The sequence below is a fragment of the Amblyraja radiata genome, chromosome 1 (genome assembly GCF_010909765.2).
Source record: "Amblyraja radiata isolate CabotCenter1 chromosome 1, sAmbRad1.1.pri, whole genome shotgun sequence".
Lineage (NCBI taxonomy): Eukaryota > Metazoa > Chordata > Chondrichthyes > Rajiformes > Rajidae > Amblyraja > Amblyraja radiata.
The window spans coordinates 100,264,056-100,285,361 of record NC_045956.1 but is presented as its reverse complement, the minus strand read 5'-3'; the positions used below and the strand labels follow the sequence as shown (position 1 = coordinate 100,285,361).

The following is a 21,306-nucleotide window of genomic DNA, read 5'->3' as shown; positions in this document are numbered from 1 at the left end:
ACCTGGATCTCCTGCCATCAGGCAAGAGATATCGAAGCATCTACAAGACTGCTAAACAGCTTCCTACCACAGGCTGTGAGGCTGCTAAACAGTCACTCTGTACTCACAGTCACTTGATTCTGCGGCTGGCACGGACACTTTAATAACTGGCACTGGCCACTTTAATAACTGGCACTGGCCACTCAAATCAGCTGCCCCGGACATTTTTATGATTGGTTTATTGTATTTTAACGTTGTGTTTTTCCTGCTTTTAACTATTTATACTGTTCCATCAGGGACTGGATTGTTTTTAGTGTTATTATGTGTGAAATGTTTTAAATTTCATGTGCGATGCTCCGCTATTCCCTGGGAAACATCTTTTCATTTTGCACTGTACAACTGTTGCTTGCAAGATGACAATAAAGGTTGATTGATTGATTGATTGATTGAGAGATAGTTGAATGGATAGAAAATTGGCTTCATGGCAGGAAGCAGACGGCGATGGTGGAAGGTTCCTTCTCGGACGGGAGGCCTGTGACTGGCGGTGTGCCTCTAGGTTTGGTGCTGGGCCCATTACTGTTTGTCATCAATAATCAATGATTTGGATGAGAATGTAGTTGGCAAGATTAGCCAATTTGCATACAAAAGTGGGTGGTATTGCAGATAGTGAAGATGGTTATGAAAAATTGCAACAAGATCTTGATCGGTTGGCCAGGTGGACTGATGAATGGTTGATGGAATTTAATACAGAGAAATGTGATGTGTTGCATTTTTTAAAGTCTAACATGGGCAGGACCTACACAGTGAATGGTAGGGCTCTGGGAAGTGTTATAGAGCAGAAGGATCTAGGTGTGAAGGTATATTGTTCCTTGAAGGTGAAGTCACAGGTAGATAGGGTGATCAAGACGGCTTTTGGCACATTGGCCTTCATCAGTCAGAGTATTGAGTATAAAAGTTGGGAGATCATGTTGCAGTTATATAAGATGGTGAGGCTGCATTTAGAGTATTGTGTTCAGTTCTGGGCACCATGTTATAGGAAAGATGTTGTCAAGCTGGAAAGAGTGCAGAAAAGATTTATGAGGATGCTACCAGGACTCGACGGTCTGAGCTATAGGGAGAGGTTGAATAGGCTGGGATTCTATTGAGGGATGATCTTATAGAGGTGTACAAAATCATGAGACAAATAGATCAGGTGGATGCACAGAGTCTTTTGCCAAAAGTAGGGGAATCGAGGACCAGAGGACATTCGTCTAAGGTGAAGGGGAAAAGATTTAATAGGAATCTGAGGACTAACGTTTTCACACAAAGGGTGGGTGTATGGACCGAGCTGCCAGAGGAGGTAGTTGAGGCAGGTTCTATCCCAATGTTTAAAAAAGTTAGACAGGTCCACGGACAGGACAGGTTTGGAGGGATGTGGGTCAAACGGACCCCAAGACCCCAAGAAAGGGAGTTTGTTGAGTGCGTTTGAGATGGATTCTTAGAGCAGCTTGTACTGGAGCCTACCAGGGAGAAGGCAATTCTGGATTTAGTGTTGTGGAATGAACCGGATTTGATAAGGAACTCAAGGTAAAGGAACCATTAGGAGGTAGTGACCACAATATGATAAGTTCTAATCTGCAATTTGAGAGGGAGAAGGTAAAATCGGAAGTGTTAGTATTACAGTTGAACAAAGGGGACTATGGAGGCATGAGGGAGGAGCTGGCCAAAGTGAACTGGAAAGGGACCCTTGCAGGGATGACGGTGAAACAGCAATGGCGGGTATTTCTGGGAATAATCCAAAAGTTGCAGGATCATTTCATCCCAAAGAGGAATAAAGATTCTAAGGGGAGTAAGAGGCGACAAGGGAAGTCAAGGACGGTATAAAAATAAAAGAGAAGACGTATAATATAGCAAAGATGAGCGGGAAGCCAGAGGATTGGGAAACTTTTAAAGATTAACAGAAGATGACTAAAAAGGCAATACGGGGAGAAAAGATGAAGTACGAAGGTAAGCTAGCCAAGAATATAAAGGAGGACAGTAAAAGCTTCGTTAGGTATGTGAAGAGAAAAAAATTAGTTAAGACAAATGTGGGTCCGTTGAAAACAGAAACAGGTGGATTTATTATGGGGAACGAGGAAATGGCAGACGAGTTGCACAGGTACTTTGGTTCTGTCTTCACTAAGGAAGACACAAACAATCTCCCAGATGTACGAGGGGACAGAGGACCTAGGGTGATGGAGAAACTGAAGGAAATTCACATTAGTTAGGAAATGGTAGACTGATGGAACTGAAGGCTGATAAATTCCCAGGACCTGATGGTCTGCATCCCAGGGTACTCAAGGAAGTGGCTCTAGAAATTGTGCATTGTGATCTTTTTCCAATGTCCTATAGATTCTGGATCAGTTCCTCTGGATTGGAGGTTAGCTCATGTTAACCCACTTTTTAAGAAAGGAGGGAGAGAGAGAGCAGGGCATTATAGACCAGTTAGCCTGACATCAGTGGTGGGGAAGCTGCTGGTGTCGATTATTAAAGATGTAATAGTGACGCGTTTGGATAGTAGTAACAGTATCCATGCGAGTCAGCATACGTAGGGGAAATCATGCTTGACAAATCTTCTGGAATTTTTTGAGGATGTAACAAGGAAAATGGACAAGGGAGAGCCAGTGGATGTAGTGTACCTGGACTTTCAGAAAGCCTTTGATAAGGTCCCACACAGGAGATTAGTGGGCAAAATTAGAGAACATGGTATTGGGGGTAGGGTACTGACATGGATAGAAAATTAATTGCAAACAAAGAGTAGGGATTAACGGGTCCCTTTCAGAATGGCAGGCAGTGACGAGTGGGGCACCACAAGGTTCGGTGCTGGGACAGCAGCTATTTACAATATACATCAATGATTTAAATGAAGGGATTCAAAGTAACATTAGCAAATTTGCAGATGACACAAAGCTGGGTGGCAGTGTGAACTGTGAAGAGGATGCTATGCAGCGTGACTTGGACAGGTTGGGTGAGTAGACAGATGCATGGCACATGCAGTATAATGTGGATAAATGTGAGTTTATCTATTTTGGTGGCAAGAACAGGAAGGCAGATTACTATCTGAATGGTGTCAGGTTAGGAAAAGGGGAAGTACAACAAGGCCTGGGTGTCCTTGTATATCAGTCACTGAAAGTAAGCATGCAGGTACAGCAGTGAAGAAAGCTAATGGCATGTTGGCCTTCATAATGAGAGGAGCTGAGTATAGGAGCAAAGATGTCCTTCTGCAGTTGTACAGGGCGCTTGTGAGACCACACCTGGAGTATTGTGTGCAGTTATGATCGCATAATTTGAAGAAGGACATTTTTGCTATTGAGGGAGTGCAGCGTAGGTTCACGAGGTTAATTCCCAGGATGGTGGGACTGTGATATGTTGAAAGAATGGAGCGACTGGGCTTGTATTCACTGGAATTTAGAATGATGGGAGGGGATGTTATAGAAACATATACAATTATTACGTGATTGGACACGCTGGATGCAGGAAACATGTTCCCGATGTTGGGGAGTCCAGAACCAGGGGGCACAGTTTAAGAATAAGGTGTAGGCCATTTAGAACTGAGAGGAGGAAAAACGTTTTCACACAGAGAGTTGTGAATTTGTGGAATTCTCCGCCTCAGAAGGCAGTGGAGGCTGATTCACTCAATGCATTCAATAGAGAGTTGGATAGAGCTCTTAGAGCTAGTGGAATCAAGGGATATGGCGAGAAGGTAGGAACAGGGTACTGATTGTGGATGATCAGCCATGATCACATTGAATGGTGGTGCAGGCTCGAAGGGTCGAATGGCCTACTCCTGCCCCTATTGTCTATGTAACGTAGGCAGGTGGGATTAGTGCAGCTGGGACATGTTGGCCAGTGTGGGCAGGTTGGGGCAAAGGGCCTGTTTCCATGCTGTATGATTATATGACTAAGGTGCCTTCTGGTTCAAATAGATTCAATACAATTTATCTCAAAAAGATCTAATGATGTAACCAGGTATTATCTCATCTGTTTTTTTTTGTGCTAACTACAATTACATGAATTGGGACAAATTTAGTTTGTAAAATTAATTCCAAAGTTTGGATCATTCTGTACTAGCAATTCTTCACACTCTTAATTTTGTTGCTCTACATTATTTATTTGGAAAATTGTGCATTTTCTGTACATAATTGCTTCTAGCGATTTAACTTTTTTAATCAAGCAATTCACATTTTTAGATATCATCTTATCTGAATCATACTTTTATCAATCTCTTGTCACGTCCTAGTTACTTCTCCAGATCCACATTGTGATTACATTCATAAATGCTCAAACAAAGCAGTTAATCATCTATAAAAAAAAAAAATTATTCACCAAGTAATTTCCCCTCCTCTATCCGACAGGTCAATCCTAACTTATGGAAAAGCATAACTGCATTGGCTAGTGAAGGTTGATTTGGGAACAATTAGATAATATACTGGAGATTCCAAGATAATAATAATAATAATAATAAATTTTATATTTAATGGGCGCCTTTCATACAAAATCTCAAGGACACCTTACATAGTAATCGAAATTAAAACATATAATCGGAGTAAAACAAGTAATTAAAGACATCACAATGACACAAATTAAAAACAGAATTCAATCCAAAAACAGAAAATCAAAAACACAGTGTGAAGAGAGAGCAGCGGCAACCAATTCGTGCCAGCGTCCACTCTCCCTTCACGGCAGCCATCTTGGACACAGACCTACAAGACTACAGTTAGACAAAAGATGGGTCTGGTGACCACTGCCTGACTACTTGGTATTGATAAACTAAAACACAAAGTGTGGGAATAACTCAGTTATTTTTATCTCTGACCGTTGTCCACCATCTACCTATCACCCCTACCCCCCCCCCCCCTCACCGGTATCAACCTATCACCTGCCAGCTTTGACCAGTCCCTCCTTTCTTCCAGCTTTCTTCCCCCCCACCCACTACAATCAGTCTGAAGAAGGGTCCCAACACAAAACGTCACCTATCCATGCTCTTCAGCACTTTGTGACTTTTTTTGGGTAAATCAATATCTGCAGTTCCATGTATCTGCTTGGTGCTTGGTGCAGATCCTTTAAAAAAATATTCAAAATTAAAGCCTTTTCTCTATGGTATTTAAAATATGGCGACGTGCATTTTTTTGGACATACAGAGAGTTACATTTACCTTTCCACACAGTCAGACAACCTTGAGGTCAGGTTAGATGCTGGTGCATCATGTCCTCCAATAGCATACAAAAAACCATTCCAGGTGGCAACTCCAACACCGCCTCGTCTTTTAGACATCTGGGCACAGGGGGTCCATTTATTGGTGTGGGGGTCAAAACATTCTACAGACTTAAGGCAAGAACTTCCATCCCGACCTCCAACAGCATACAGCCTAAAAACAGAAATGTAACATTCCAAGGTGTAAAATCCAAAACATAGTTTTGCTTATTGACTGGGGAGGGGATCTTTGCCAGATCACATTTTGCATATGGAATCTTTCCTATTTTGTACACATGGAAAAAATGGTCAAAATATAGTGAAATTATAGACTCTACGACAGTTTCAATCCACATTCGTCAGCATTTTCAGCAAGTAATCATATTATTGTTACTTAATGTTACCACATCAGTGACCATTTGTTTGCAACCTTAAAACAAAGAGTTCATGGGCTTCCTACACAGATTCCAACCTATTTGCTTGCAATGGCAGGAGGGCTCTAAACTGTGGCCCTTCTGCCGCGAGGCCATGCAGCCGATGATGTAAATGGATTTTGACATGCTAGCAGCTAGAATCAAATATTGTTCATGTCGTACAGAGCAGGATCTGCTTCTCAACTGGCAAGTTATCATTTCCAGGGATGTGGGTTGAACTACATGGTGTTCAGACAATACACAATTGACAATAGGTGCAGGAGTAGGCCATTTGGCCCTTCGAGCCAGCACCGCCATTCAATGTGATCATGGCTGATTATCCCCAATCAGTATCCCGTTCCTGCCTTCTCCCCATATCCCCTGACTCCGTTATTTTTAAGAGCCCTATCTAGTTCTCTCTTGAAAGCATCCAGAGAACCTGCCTCCACTGCCCTCTGAGGCAGAGAATTCCACAGACTCACCACTCTCTGTGAGAAAAAGTGTTTCGTCGTCACCGTTCTAAATGGCTTACTCCTTATTCTTAAACTGTGGCCCCTGGTTCTGGACTCCCCCAACATCGGGAACATGTTTCCTGCCTCTAGCGTGTCCAAGCCCTTAACAATCTTACATGTTTCAATGAGATTCCCTCTCATCCTTCTAAACTCCAGAGTGTACAAGCCCAGCTGCTCCATTCTCTCAGCATATAACAGTCCCGCCATCCCGGGAATTAACCTTGTAAACCTACGCTGCACTCCCTCAATAGCAAGAATGTCCTTCCTCAAATTAGGGGACCAAAAGTGCACACAATACTCCAGGTGTGGTCTCACTAGGGTTCTGTACAACTGCAGAAGGATCTCTTTGCTCCTATATTCGATTCCTCTTGTTATAAAGGCCAACATGCCATTCGCTTTCTTCACTGCCTGCTGTACCTGCATTCTTACTTTCATAGACTGATTTACAAGCACCCCCAGATCCCGTTGTACTTCCCCTTTTCCCAACTTGATGCCATTTAGATATTAATCTGCCTTCCTGCTTTTGCTACCAAAGTGGATAACCTCACATTTATCCGCATTAAATTTTATCTGCCATGCATCTGCCCACTCCCCCAACCTGTCCAAGTCACCCTGCATTCTCATAGCATGTTTACTCCAAACAATTTTAAAATAGGTCAAAGCCAATACACAGCCAATACACAAAACACAGAGCATTTTAATCAGAAAATATATTCAAAGAAAAACGGTAAATGAAAATAATAATTATAATGACAAGACCAGTAATTATTGCTCATCCCAAACTGCTCCTTGAGCTGAATATTCTTCTGACAATTTTCAGGAAGCATTTTGGTAGGTCTGGAATCACTGTTAGGTCAGTCCGCCACAGGGTAATGTTGGGAGATTCCTTACCCAGAGGATAGACGATTTAATGGTTTTTACTATTACAATTTGTTTAGAAAAAAAATTCCAGTTTATTCACAAATTTAAATTCCACAGTAGCCATGGTGGGATTCAAACTCTGGTCTCTGGATCAGGAATGCAGCTTCTGGATTACCAATCAAATGACTTGTCCGATTGAGCCATCATTAACTGTCTTGGTTTTCACTTAGTCATCAACTTGAGTAAATAATATTAGAAATCATAAATATACCAATTTAAAAACAGCATGTTGTAGATCTGTCCTTTATAATATTCTCAATGGCACAGACAAATAGATTATTGGTTAACCAAGATATTCATAAATCCCTACATTTATACACAAACAGTTTCTTACTTTCCATTAAGTACTGCCACACCGACTGTACTTCGTGGTACTGACATACTGGCCACAAAGTTCCACTGTCGAGCTTGTGGGTCCCATCGCTCAACTGTATTCAGATAGCTCCAACCATCATGTCCACCTACAGCATACATGGGTCCCTCCAGAACTTCCACTCCTAGAAAGGGAACAGTTTATTTTCATCAGAACTTTACTCATATTAAAATAAATGCTTCAAAATAAATGTAAAGAAATAAAGTCTAACAGTGCAGCTTCCCTCAGGTACTTATTACCATCTATCTATTATTATATAAAACTCTCGCCCCAGATTCCGAAACGGAACTCCGTCCGGCTGCCTGCCTGCCTTTCGATTCGTTCCCGCCGTGCGATGTCACAATGCCCGATGCTCGCAGACGTCCAATCGCCATGCCCGAGGCTCGCAGACGTCCAATCGGAATGGATCCATTTACATGTACGGCTTCCGGCCTGGCTTCCGGCCACATTTCTTCCATTGATTCCCTGCAACTCCGAAACCGGACGCAGAATCGCCGACATCTTTTCCATTTCGGTAGAGATTTCACTTTTCTTTCTAAGTATCCGCTCCTCATTACATTCCGTCGTGTTTAAGTACACGTTTTTAATCAAATCCTTCCCCCCCCCCCCCCCCAAATATTTCAAAACTAAACTGGCTTCTCACCCATAGATTCAGCTTCAGCACCAGCCCCTGCTGAACGTTCCATCGTGTGATGTCACAATGCCCAATGCTCACAGATGTCCAATCGGAATGGATTCATTTACATATGCCTATGCAGGAGCCCAAGCCCATGGTGAACGTTCCATCGTGTGATGTCACAATGCCCAATGCTCAAATACATTGTTGCCATAGAGAGGGATTACAGAGAAGGTTCACCAGACTGATTCCTGGAATGTCAGAACTTTCAAATGAAGAAAGACTGGATAGATTCGCCTTGTACTCACTAGATTTTAGAAGATTGAGGGGGTATCTTATAGAAACGTTTAAAATTCTTAAGGGGTTGGACAGGCTAGATGCAGGAAGATTGTTCCGGATGTTGGGGAAGACCAGAACAAGGGGTCAAAGTTTAAGGATAAGGGGGAACGCTGAATCGCCGACATCTTTTCCATTTTGGTAGAGATTTCACTTTTCTTTCTAAGTATCCGTTCCTCATTACATTTCGACGTGTTTAAGTGTACGTTTTTAATCAAATCCTAACCCCCCCCCCCCCCCCCCCAATATTTCAAAACTAAACTGGCTTCACACCCACAGAAGCTTCACCAGCCCCAGCCCCTGCTGAACGTTCCATCGTGTGATGTCACAATGCCCAATGCTCAAAGACATCGTTGCCATAGAGAGGGATTACAGAGAAGGTTCACCAGGCTGATTCCTGTTATGTCAGAACTTTCACCACTTAAAAGTGTAATGCCCCAACGCAAAAGTGTAATGCCTCCTCCCCCCCCCCCCCACCCCCCCCAGTTTTTGAAATAAAAACTGGCTTCTCACCCATACAAGCAGCCATTTCGGTAGACATTTCACTTTCCCTTCCAGCTATCCACTCCTCATTACATTTCGTTATGTTTATGTCCATTTTTTTCATTAAAACCTTCTCCTCCCCCCCCCCCCCCCCCCCTCACTCATTTTGTCGCCTCCTGCTGGCCAGCGACCATAACGGCTGCTGGCGCCCGCAGCAAACCCTCACGCAACGCCATTTAAAAACGGCCTTTCGGGAACGGCTCTACTTCGAGGACCACGTCTCCCGTGGGGGCTGCGGGTAGGCAACGGCTGCGTTGGGGCATTACACTTTTAAGGCTCTGTGTGTGGGGATGCTTCGTGTGTGTGATGCCGCCCCGCCACCCTCCCCCTCCCCCCCCCCCCCCCCCCCGCGTTGCCGAGATGAACCCGACTTCGACGACTTCAAGATACGCTATTTTAAGACGGCCGGAACCTGACTTCGACGACCACGTCTCTGCTGGGGGCTACAGGTAGGGAACGGTCTTTATACACTTTTCCAACTCTGTGTGTGGGGGTGGTTAGTGTGTGTGATGCCGCCCCCCACCCCCCCCCAGTGGGGGCTACGGGTAGGGAACGGCTGCGTTGGCTAAAGGGATCAGGGGTTATGGAGAGAAGGCAGGTACATCACTCCCCCTACCGCTCCCTCCCTCCCCACTCTTCCACTTCCCTCCCCCTTCCTCTCCACTCTCCCTCCCCACTCTTTCCCCTCTCTCCCCCACCCCTCTCCCTCCTCCCCATCTTCCCCATCTTCCCTCCCCGAAATCTCTCTCCCCATCTCTCACCCCCTACCCCGCTCTCCTTTCCCTCCCAAATCTATCCCGTTTCCTCCTCCTCCTCTCCCCTCCCTCCCCTCTTCTCAACCCCCCACCCCCCCGCAAACGCCGTTGGGGAAACAGACCCAACGGGTCTGCACTTGGTCTAGTTATTATATAAAACTCTCGCCCCAGATTCCGAAACGGAACTCCGTCCGGCCGTCCGTCCGGCAGCCTGGCCAACTCCCTTTGCTGGCGCGCTCCCTTTGATTCTCCGCAACTCCAAAACCGGACGCAGGACCGCCCGCGTCTTTTCAACTTCGGCAGAGATTTCGCTTTTCTTTCTAAGTATGCGCTTCTCATTCCATTCCGTCGTGTTTAAGCGCACGTTTTAAATCAAAACCTTACCCACCCCCCCCCCCCCCCCCCCCAAAAATCTCACAACTAAACTGGCTTCTCACCCACACAAGCCTCACCAGCACCAGCCCCTGCTGAACATTCCATCGTGTGATGTCACAATGCCCAATGCTCACAGATGACCAATCGGAATGGATCAATTTACATATGCCATCACCAGCCCCAGCCATTGGAGAACATTCCATCGTGTGATGTCACAATGCCCGATGCTCACAGATGCCCAATCGGAATGGACCCATTTACATATGCCTATGCAGGAGCCCCAGCCAATGGTGAACGTTCCATCGTGTGATGTCACAATGCCCAGTGCTCATAGACATCGTTGCCATAGTGACAGTACAGAGAGTCAGATGTGGGCCGAGGAGCCTTCAAGACAACATGAGATGTTCCCATATTGTGTGAAAATATTTACGTCATTCACCCCTGAACCTCGATAAGAACACCACCTGCACATCTTAATTAAATTAGAGAAAAACGGAAAAGAGGTCGGGCATTTACACTTTTAAGGCTCTGTGTGTGTCGAAGCTTCGTGTGTGTGATGCCGCACCGCAAACCCCCCCACCACCCCCCCCACGCGTTGCCGAGACGGACCCGACTTCGACGACTTCAAGATACGCTATTTTAAGACGGCAGGGACCCGACTTCGACGACCAAATCTCCCCTGGGGGCTACAGGTAGGGAACGGTCTTTATGCACTTTTCCAACTCTGTGTGTGGGGGTGGTTAGTGTGTGTGAGGCCCCCCCCCCCCCCCCCATTGGGGGCTATTGGGGGCCGCAGGACCGCCCACGTCTTTTCCACTTCGTCAGAGATTTCGCTTTTCTTTCTAAGTATGCGCTTCTCATTTCATTCCGTCGTGTTTAAGCGCACGTTTTTAATGGATAACATACCCCCCCCCCTCACTCATTTTGTCGCCTCCTGCTGGCCAGCGACCATAACGGCTGCTGGCGCCCGCAGCACAACTTCAAGCGACGCCATTTAAAAACGGCCTTTCGGTGACGGCTCTACTTCGAGGACCACGTCTCCCGTGGGGGATACGGGTAGGCAACGGCTGTGTTGGGGCATTACACTTTTAAGGCTCTGTGTGTGGGGATGCTTCGTGTGTGTGATGCCGCCCCGCCACACCACCCCCCCCCCCCGCGTTGCCGAGACGGACCCGACTTCGACGACTTCAAGATACGCTATTTTAAGACGGCCGGAACCCGACTTCGACGACCACGTCTCCCCTGGGGGCTACAGGTAGGGAACGGTCTTTATACACTTTTCCAACTCTGTGTGTGGGGGTGGTTAGTGTGTGTGATGCCGCCCCCCACCCCACAGTGGGGGCTACGGGTAGGGAACGGCTGCGTTGGGGGATCAGACCCAACGGGTTTGCCATTGGTCGTCGTGTTTAAGTGCACGTTTTTAATCAAATCCTAACCCACCCCCCCCAATATTTCAAAAATAAACTGGCTTCTCACCCATAGAAGCAGCACCAGCCCCAGCCCCTGGTGAACGTTCCATCGTGTGATGTCACAATGCCCAATGTTCAAATACATTGTTGCCATAGAGGGAGTACAGAGAAGGTTCACCAGACTGATTCCTGGGATGTCAGGACTTTCATATGACGAAAGACTGGATAGACTCGGCTTGTACATGCTAGAATTTAGAAGATTGAGGGGGTATCCTATAGAAACTTACAAAATTCTTAAGGGGTTGGACAGGCTAGATGCAGGAAGATTGTTCCAGATGTTGGGGAAGTCCAGAACAAGGGGTCACAGTTTAAGGATAAGGGGTAAATCTTTTAGGACAGAGATGAGAAAAACATTTTTCACACAGAGAGTGGTGAATCTCTGGAATTCACTGGCACAGAAGGTAGTTGAGGCCTGTTCATTGGCTGTATTTAAGAGGGAGTTAGATGTGGTCCTTGTGGCTAAAGGGATCAGGGGGTATGGAGAGAAGGCAGGTACAGGATACTGAGTTGGATGATCAGCCACGATCATATTGAATGGTGGTGCAGGCTCGAAGGGCCGAATGGCCTACTCCTGCACTTAATTTCAATGGTTCTATGTTTCCTTCTCCGCACCCCTCTCCCACCCATCCCTCTCTCCCCCACCCCCCTTCCCTCTCTACCCCCCCCCCTTCCTCCTACCCTCTGTCCCTCTTCCATCACTCCCCCCTACCCCTCTCCACCTCCCTCCCCACTCTTTCCCCTCCCTCCCCCACCCCTCTCCCCCTCCCTCCCTCCTTCCCTACCTCCCCATCCTCCCCCTCCACCACATCTCTCTCCCCATCCCCCTCTCTCACCCCCTACCCCGCTCTCCTTTCCCTCCCAAATCTGTCCCATTTCCTCCACCCCTCTCCCCTCCCTCCCCTCTTCACATCCCCCCTCCCTCCCCCCACCTGTGTGTTTGGGGGTTGGTTAATATGCGTTTGATGCCGCAGCCCCCCCACCCCCCCCCCCCCCCTGCAAAACGCCGTTGGGGAAACAGACCCAACGGGTCTGCACTTGGTCTAGTGACTAATAAATGGGAAGGATGTGTAGGAAAGAACTGCAGATGCTGACTTAAATCAAAAGTAGACACAAAATGCTGGAGTAACTCAGCGGGACAGGCAACATCTCTGGAGAGAATGAAAGGGTGACGTTTTGACCCGAAATATCAACCATTCCTTCTTTCCAGAGATGCTGCCTGTCCCACTGAGTTACTCCAACATTTTGTGTCTACCTTTAGTAATAAATGGGAACTTGGTGAGCAAGTGAATTTATTCTAAAAATATACACTTAAATTTGCCGTTAAAATATATGACCTTAACTAGTTTCATTTACAAAATTAACTGCCCGCCGGTGACACAGTGGTCAGCTGCAACTGGCTACCTGAAATTACTGGAGAAAAGGAATAGGTGACGTTTCGGGTCGAGACCCTTTTCAGACTGGTGCACGACACGAAACGTCACCTATTCCTTTTCTCCAGAGATGCTACCTGACCCACTGAGTTAATCCAGCATATTGTGTTTATCTTTGGTGTAAATCAGCATCTGCAGTTCCTTCCTACACATACCTGAAATGACTGTCAGCTGACTCAGAACCAAGATCCCTGGTTGTGGGTTCTGCTAATACAGTAAGTACCACTTCTACCACGTGAGAAGAACAGGAAGCAGTAGGGGAAGAGGTGGCTTGTGACTTGGAGGAAAATTGCTGGTAAAGGACTGCAGAAAGCACTGAAGTGTAAAAATATGGTAGCCACAAAGCCACATTTCTCAGCAGCTGGTCAGGGGTCATTGCCAGTGCCTTCACCAGGTGGGATTAGGTAAAAATCATTAACTATGCATACACTTTTAAGAAATGGGGGAAAAAAAAGTAACACGGACTGAGCATAGTGGATTTTCAGGAAATCCATAAAGCTTTTTCAACATTTACAATCCAATCCACTGCAGTTGCGCTTCAGGTCTTCCTTGTAAACTTACATTTGTGTGGTTTTCAACTGAAATCAAACTAACAGGAATACAAACTAACAAGTTAAAAAAGGATACACTCGACCGTCAAACCTATCTATGCCTCTTATATTTCTATATAACTCTATCAGATCTCTCCTCAGTCTCCGACACTCCAGTGAAAACAATCCAAGTCTATCCAAGCTCTCCCTGTAGCTGAAACTTCCAATTCAGGCAGCATTCAGATACACCTCCTGTGCACCTCTACAAAGCCTCCACATCTTTCCTCTAATGGAGCGAACAGAACTGCACACAATACTTCCAAGATCCCCCAGCCTGCTCTCCTCTTCTCAGACAAGGGAAGTGAGTTCATGAATTATCAACAAAGGCATGTCTTTTGCATGCTTCAATATTTCTGCTTTGAAAGCCTGGGTTCTAATGTCTGCAGATATGTTTATTCCCTCTTGAACCACATTATAAGGATGCTTCCAGTTCAAGAATATTTGATCTTACAATTTATTAGCTCTTAGATCTCGAGTTATTCTCTTTAAATCACATCACCCGCTTTTATGAATCAACGTACATCAGGTTGATCAGACCAGAGATTAGAAAACCTCAGAAATATCCATCATTGATTGTAATAAAATGATTCACATCATGATAATAGTAGCAAATGTATTATTAATAATAGGTCGACCTTATTATTTTCCCTTTATCAACCTAATGCAATTGAACAGGAATGACACAGGCGGTGTCAAAACTGCTGGAATCTCTTATGTAACCTACTTCAGCCATTACATGGATAGGAAATGTTTAGAGGGATGTGGGCCCCACAGGGGCACATGGGACTAGCTTAGATGGAGCATCTAGGGTGGCACAAGTGAGTTGCGCTGAAGGGAGCGTTTCCATGCTGTATGACTCTTTGACTCATGCTACTTACCAAGGCCATGCCTATGTGTCGACATAGGGGGCATTACATTCCAACTCTTAGTTTTTGGATTGTAGCACTCTACTGTATTTAAGGTCTTCAATCCATCTCTGCCGCCCACAACATAAAGTTTGTCATCCAGAACTGCCACACCAAACTGCAGTCGTCTCCCATTCATATTAGCAACATGTGTCCAAGTATTGGAGCGAAGATCATATCTTTCAATGCTTGTGGCACCTGAAACAGAATCACCATTAACATTAAACAAAATGAAAACACCCTCTTTGAATTTGAAGGAGGATTCTTGGGGAAAATGCTTTTTTATTTTAATTTAAAGCTGTACTGTTAACATAAATAAAAAGTAAACCGTAATAATACTTCTTAAAATGTTTTTGAAAATGCAATTTTATTGTACTGCTTTGCATAATTATAAACATGGGCATGTATTTTCTCAGATTCAGACTCGGATTGGTTTAGGTTAATTTTATTGTAATTTACACAAGGGTGCAATAAAACACCTTGTCACATGAAGTTCAGAGTAAAGAGTATACATATGACAATAAACACAATACAAAGAGTGCAGGAATCCCCTGTGGCCGTTCTCCTCAAAATCAAGTATTCCCTTTTGGATACTATTCAGAGGAGAGCAACAGCAGCAGTCAGGTTAGTGGCTTCCAGGCTGGGGTCTGAAGTACAGTAGGGAAGAGTGAAGTCAGACAGGGCTGCAGTGATGGAAGGCTCATTAGTTAGGAGCACAGACAGCAGATTATGTGACAGCAAACGCGACTCCAGGATGGTGCATTGCCATCCTGGTGCCAGGGTCCAGGATGTCCCAGAGCAGCTGCAGAACATTCTTAAGGGCGAGGGTGAGCAGTCAGAAATAATTATGCACATTGGCACAAATGGCATAGGTAGGAAAAGGGATGAGTTCCCACAGGTTCTTGTTTGGGAGTTAGGCAAAAGGTAAAACAAAGCAGGACATAGAAAACATAGAAACATAGAAATTAGGTGCAGGAGTAGGCCATTCGGCCCTTCGAGCCTGCACCGCCATTCAATATGATCATGGCTGATCATCCAACTCAGTATCCCGTACCTGCCTTCTCTCCATACCCTCTGATCCCCTTAGCCACAAGGGCCACATCTAACTCCCTCTTAAATATAGCCAATGAACTGGCCTCGACTACCCTCTGTGGCAGAGAGTTCCAGAGATTCACCACTCTCTGTGTGAAAAAAGTTCTTCTCATCTCGGTTTTAAAGGATTTCCCCCTTATCCTTAAGCTGTGACCCCTTGTCCTGGACTTCCCCAACATCGGGAGCAATCTTCCTGCATCTAGCCTGTCCAACCCCTTAAGAATTTTGTAAGGACCTCAAGAGTTGTAATTTCTGGATCACTCTAAGTGCCACATGCCAGTGAAGGTAGGAATAGGAAGATAGCAATAGGACAGATAAATGCATGGCTGCTGCATGAGGGACAGGTTGTATCTGAAATGGGGGAGGACCAATATCCTGCAGGCAGGTTTGCTATTGCTACTCAGGAGGGTTGCAAACAGTTATAAGACAAATAGGGTTGTCTTGCAGGAGATTTTAACTTTCCCAATATAATCTTGGACTGCCATTGAACCAATGGCTTAGATTGGGTGCAATGTGTCAAGATTATTCAGGAAAGTTTTCTCAGGCAAAATATTCAACACCTCCTTGACAATAATACAGACTGTCCTCAAGACATCTCCAGTAACTTTCCTAAGTTCCCAGCTGTAGATAACCCTATAATTGTGAGGGTAGATTTTGACCTACACTTGGGAATTGGTCTGGGAAGAGTTCGGATAAATTACTCTTTACAACACCAATTTTAAAAAGATATTTGGATAGATACATGGATTGGACAGGTTTGGATATGGAGGGATTATCTTATATGGGGCAATTTTGGTTGGACTGGACCGGTTTGGCTGAAGGACCTGTTTCTGTATTGTACTACTACGAAGTGTCAGTGGGTGAACTTTTGGGAACAGTGACCATGGTTCTATTAGCTTTATAATAATTATGGTTAAAGACAGGGCTGGTCCACAAGTTCAAATTGGGGCAAAGCCAATTTTGATGGTGTTGAACAAACTTGCAAAAGTTGATTGGAGTTGGTTGTCTGCAGGCATAGGGGTGTCTGCGGACAAAGTGGAATGCGCTTAATAGCATCATTCTGACAGTTCAAGGTATGCATATTCTTGGTAGAGTGAAGGGAAAGGCAGAGAGGAGTAAGGAACCCAGGATGATGAGAGAAATTCAAGATCTGGTCAGGAAATAGAGGCATGGGATTAAGTGTATCTCTGGTGTAGTTTGGGAGGTTGAGGATTTTACGAAGGAAATTAGGAGGGCAAAATAAGGGCAGGAGATTGCTCTGGCAGATAACATTAAGGAGAATTCAAATATGTATATTAAGGGAAAAGGGGAAACTAAATAAATAATTTGGCCCATCGGAAACTAAATTGGTCTTCTATGTTTGGAGCCACAGGGGATAGGCAAGGTACTCAATTAATATTTCTTCTCTGTTTTTACCTTGGAAAAAGACACAAGACTATGGAATTTGGGAAAGTTAATGGAGATGTCATGAGGACAGTCTGTATTAGACAATAGACAATAGGTGCAGGAGTAGGCCATTCGGCCCTTCGAGCCAGCACTACCATTCAATGTGATCATGGCTGATTATCCCCCGTTCCTGCCTTCTCCCCATATCCCCTGACCGCTATTTTTAAGAGCCCTATCTAGCTCTCTCTTGAAAGCATCCAGAGAACCTTCCTCCACCGCCGTCTGAGGCAGAGAATTCCACAGACTCACCCCTCTCTGGGAGAAAAAGTGCTTCCTCGTCTCCGTTCTAAATGGCTTACTCCTTATTCTTAAACTGTAGCCCCTGGTTCTGGACTCCCCCAACATCGGGAACATGTTTCCTGCCTCTAGCGTGTCCAAACCCTTAACAATCTTATATGTTTCAATGAGATACCCTCTCATCCTTCTAAACACCATAGTGTACAAGCCCAGCCACTCCATTCTCTCAGCATATGACAGTTCTGCCATCCCGGGGATTAACCTTGTAAACCTACGCTGCCCTCCCTCAATATCAAGAATGCCCGTCCTCAAATTAGGGGGCCAAAACTGCACACAATACTCCAGGTCTCACTAGGGCTCTGTACAGCTGCAGAAGGACCTCTTTGCTCCTATATTCGATTCCTCTTGTTATAAAGGCCAACATGCCATTCGCTTTCTTCACTGCCTGCTGTACCTGCATGCTTACTTTCATAGACTGATGTACAAGGACCCCAGATCCCGTTGTACTTCCCCTTTTCCCAACTTGATGCCAATTAGATAGTAATCTGCCTTCCTGTTTTTGCTACCAAAGTGGATAACCTCACATTTATCCGCATTAAACTTCATCTGCCATGCATCTGCCCACTCCCCCAACCTGTCCAAGTCACCCTGCATTCTCATAGCATCCTCCTCACAGTTCACACTGCCACCCAGCTTTGTGACATCTGCAAATCTGCTACTGTTACTTTTAATCCCTTCATCCAAATCATTGATGTATATTGTAAATAGCTGCGGTCCCAGCACTGAGCCTTGCGGTACCCCACTAGTCACTGCCGGTCATTCTGAAAGGGACCCGTTAATCCCTACTCTTTGTTTCCTGTCTGCCAACCACTTCTCTATCCATGTCAGCACTCTACCCCCAATACCATGTGCTCTAATTTTGCCCACTAATCTCCTAGGTGGGACCTTGTCAAATGCTTTCTGAAAGTCCAGGTACACTACATCCACTGGCTCTCCCGTGTCCATTTTCCTAGTTACTTCTTCAAAAAATTCCAGAAGATTAGTCAAGCATGATTTCCCCTTCGTAAATCCATGCTGACTCGGACCGATCCCGTTACTGCTATCCAATGTTCGGCTATCTCATCTTTTATAATTAACTCCAGCATCTTCCCCACCACCGATGTTAGGCTAACTGGTCTATAATTCCGTTTTCTCTCTCCCGCCTATCTTAAAAAGTGGGATAACATTAGCTACCCTCCAGTCCACAGGAACTGATCCTGAGTCTATAGAACATTGGAGAATTATCCGCAGTGAATCCACGATTTCTAGAGCCACTTCCTCAAGTACCCTGGGATACAGACCATCAGGCCCTGGGGGTTTATCAGCCTTCAGTCCCATCAGTCTATCCAACACCATTTCCTGCCTAATGTGGATTTCCTTCAATTCCTCTGTCACCCCAGATCCTCTGGCCACTACTATATCAGGAAGGTTGTTTGTGTCCTCCTTAGTAAAGGCAGATCCAAAGTACCTGTCCAACTCATCTGCCATTTCCTTGTTCCCCATAAGAAATTGACCTTTTTCGATCTTCAAGTGTCCAACTTTGGTCTTAACTAATTTTTTCCTCTTCACATACCTAAAGATAGTAAAGAAGCTTTTACTATCATCCTTTATATTCTTGGCTAGCTTACCTTCGTACCTCACTTTTTCTCCCCGTATTGTCTTTTTAGTTATCTTCTGTTGTTCTTTAAACATTACCCAATCCTCTTGCTTCCCGCTCATCTTTGCTACGTTGTACTTCTTCGCTTTAATTTTGTCCGTGACATCCCTTGTCAGCCATAGTCGTCCCTTTCTCCCCTTGGAATCTTTCTTCCTCCTAGGAATGAACTGATCCTGCACCTTCTGTATTATTCCTAGAAACACTTGCCATTTTTGTTCCACTGTCATCCCTGCTAGTGTATCTTTCCAGTCAACTTTGGCCAGCTCCTCCCTCATGGCCACATAGTCCCCTTTATTCAACTGCAACACTGACACCTCCGATCTACCCTTCTCCCTCTCCAATTGTAGATTAAACCTGATCATGTTATGGTCACTGCCTCCTAATGGCTCATTAACCTCGAGGTCCTTCATCAAATCCGGTTCATTATATAACACTAAATCCAGAATTGCCTTCTCCCTGGTATTATTGTCAAGGAGCTGCTGAATATCCCAAGATGTGTGAAGGTACCTAAATCTCCTGGATCTGATTAGATATATCCAAGCTCACAGTGGGAAGCTAGAGAGAAAATTGCAGGAGTCCTGGCTGAGATATACAAATTGTCATTAGACGTGCTCGAGGATAGCTAATGTTGGGCCTCTATTTAAGAAGGGCTGCAAATCAAAAGCTGGGAGCGAACAGTGAGCTTAACATCCATGGTCGGAAAATACTGAAGAGGATTCTGAGGGATAAGATATAAATATGCATTTAAAAAGAGAGGGGTTGATTAGGAATAGTCAGAGATGGCGTCTCATGAATTGACTTCACTGTAGGAAGCAGAGCGTGCGTATGTAAAATTGTTTTTTGACTGGAGGCTGTGACCAGTGATGTACCTTATGGATCGGTGCTGGGTCCATTGCTGTTTCTCATCTATGTGCAAGGCATGATTAGTAAGCGTAAATGATATGAAAATAAGATATCAAACCTCTCCTATCCAAGTAGACAGTGAAGATGGTTATGATGAATTAAATCAGGATCTTGATCAGCAGGGCATATAGGCCAAGGATTGGCTAATAGTTTAATTCTGATAGGGTTGGCAGTAAAACTAGGACAGGACTTTTACAATAAACAGTAGGGCCCAAGGGAGTGTTGTAGAGCAGGGGGATATGAGTACATGCTGAGTCCCATAATATTGGCATTGCGGGGTAGATAGGGTGATTAAGAAGACTTTTGGCAGCTAACCTTCATGAGTCAGGGAATTGAGTATAGCAGTTGGGATGTTATGTTACAATTGTACACAAAGTTTGCTGAGGCCGCACTTTAAATATCGTGCTCAGGTTTGTTCACCTTGCTATTGGAAAGATGCCAATAAGCAGGAAAGAGTGCAGAAAATATTTATGAGGATGTTGCGAACTCAAGGGCCTGAGCTATGGGGCGAGGTTGGGCAGGTTAGGATTTTATTCCACGGAGCGCAGAAGGCTGAGGAATTATCTTAGATGTTATAAAATTCTGAGGGGAATACATGGTGAATGCAGAGTCTTTTGCCCGGGATAGGGGAATTAAGAATCACAGGACATAGGTTTAAGGTGAGTGGAGAAAGATTTATATAGGAACCCAAGGAGCAATCTTTTCATAGAGAGTATGCTGGGTATATGGAATGAATTACCAGAGGAAACAATTGAGACAGTACGATAACAACATTTATACTAACTGCATTTCGTTGTCTCTGTACTGTACACTGACAATGACAATTAAAGTTGAATCTGAATCTGAATCTGAATCGGATTTAAAAGTCGTTTTTTTACATGGATAGGAAAAAGATAGGAAAGGTTTAGAGGGATATGGGCCAAGTGCAGCTTAGATGCGGTATCTTCAAAGGCACTAATGTGTTGGGCTGAAGGGCCTCTTTCTGTGCTGTTCAATTATCCGACTCTACGAGTAATGCAAGACAGCATAATGGTGCAATATAGCAGATTGTAAATTGTGTTACCTGTATCAGAAGAAAATTTAAAAATGTGCTATACTCGATAGGAAATGTCATCACCGAAATAGAAATCTGATTTTACGAGTTTATGATTATTTAATGCTCTGTACCTTTTGTTGCATCCATTCCTCCAACTGCAAAGAGTACACCTACAGTAGACTTTCTAGGCTTAGTGCGAGGACTCTGCATCATGTTACGTCGCTCGGGTAATAGATGATATTTCATTGCTTCCATGATGAGTTTTTGGCATTCAATATCATCCCTAAGCAGCAGATTGTTCTCCATGTCTGCAAGAAACTATCAAGAAGAATTCAAACTCAAACAAAATTTGTTGAAATATGCCAAATCTGTGTTCACTTTAAAAAAAAAATCATAATTATATATGAAGGGTCTCGACCCGAAACGTTGCCTATTTCCTTCGCTCCATAAATGCTGCCTTACCCGCTG

At 44.7% G+C, this 21,306-nt stretch overlaps 1 protein-coding gene across 7 annotated transcripts in view; it reads right to left on the bottom strand.

Annotated features, from left to right (window-relative positions):
• klhl5 (kelch like family member 5) overlaps positions 1–21,306 on the bottom strand; it is a 123,162-nt gene that overhangs the window by 7,756 nt on the left and 94,100 nt on the right. For all 7 annotated transcript variants that reach the window (XM_033027059.1, XM_033027041.1, XM_033027069.1 and 4 more), the window contains 4 exons: positions 20,970–21,156; positions 14,402–14,626; positions 7,371–7,533; positions 5,153–5,365 (listed from right to left, as the gene is read on the bottom strand). In XM_033027059.1, coding sequence (XP_032882950.1) covers positions 5,153–5,365; positions 7,371–7,533; positions 14,402–14,626; positions 20,970–21,156 — 788 coding nt within the window. The remainder of the gene's footprint in view (positions 1–5,152; positions 5,366–7,370; positions 7,534–14,401; positions 14,627–20,969; positions 21,157–21,306) is intronic.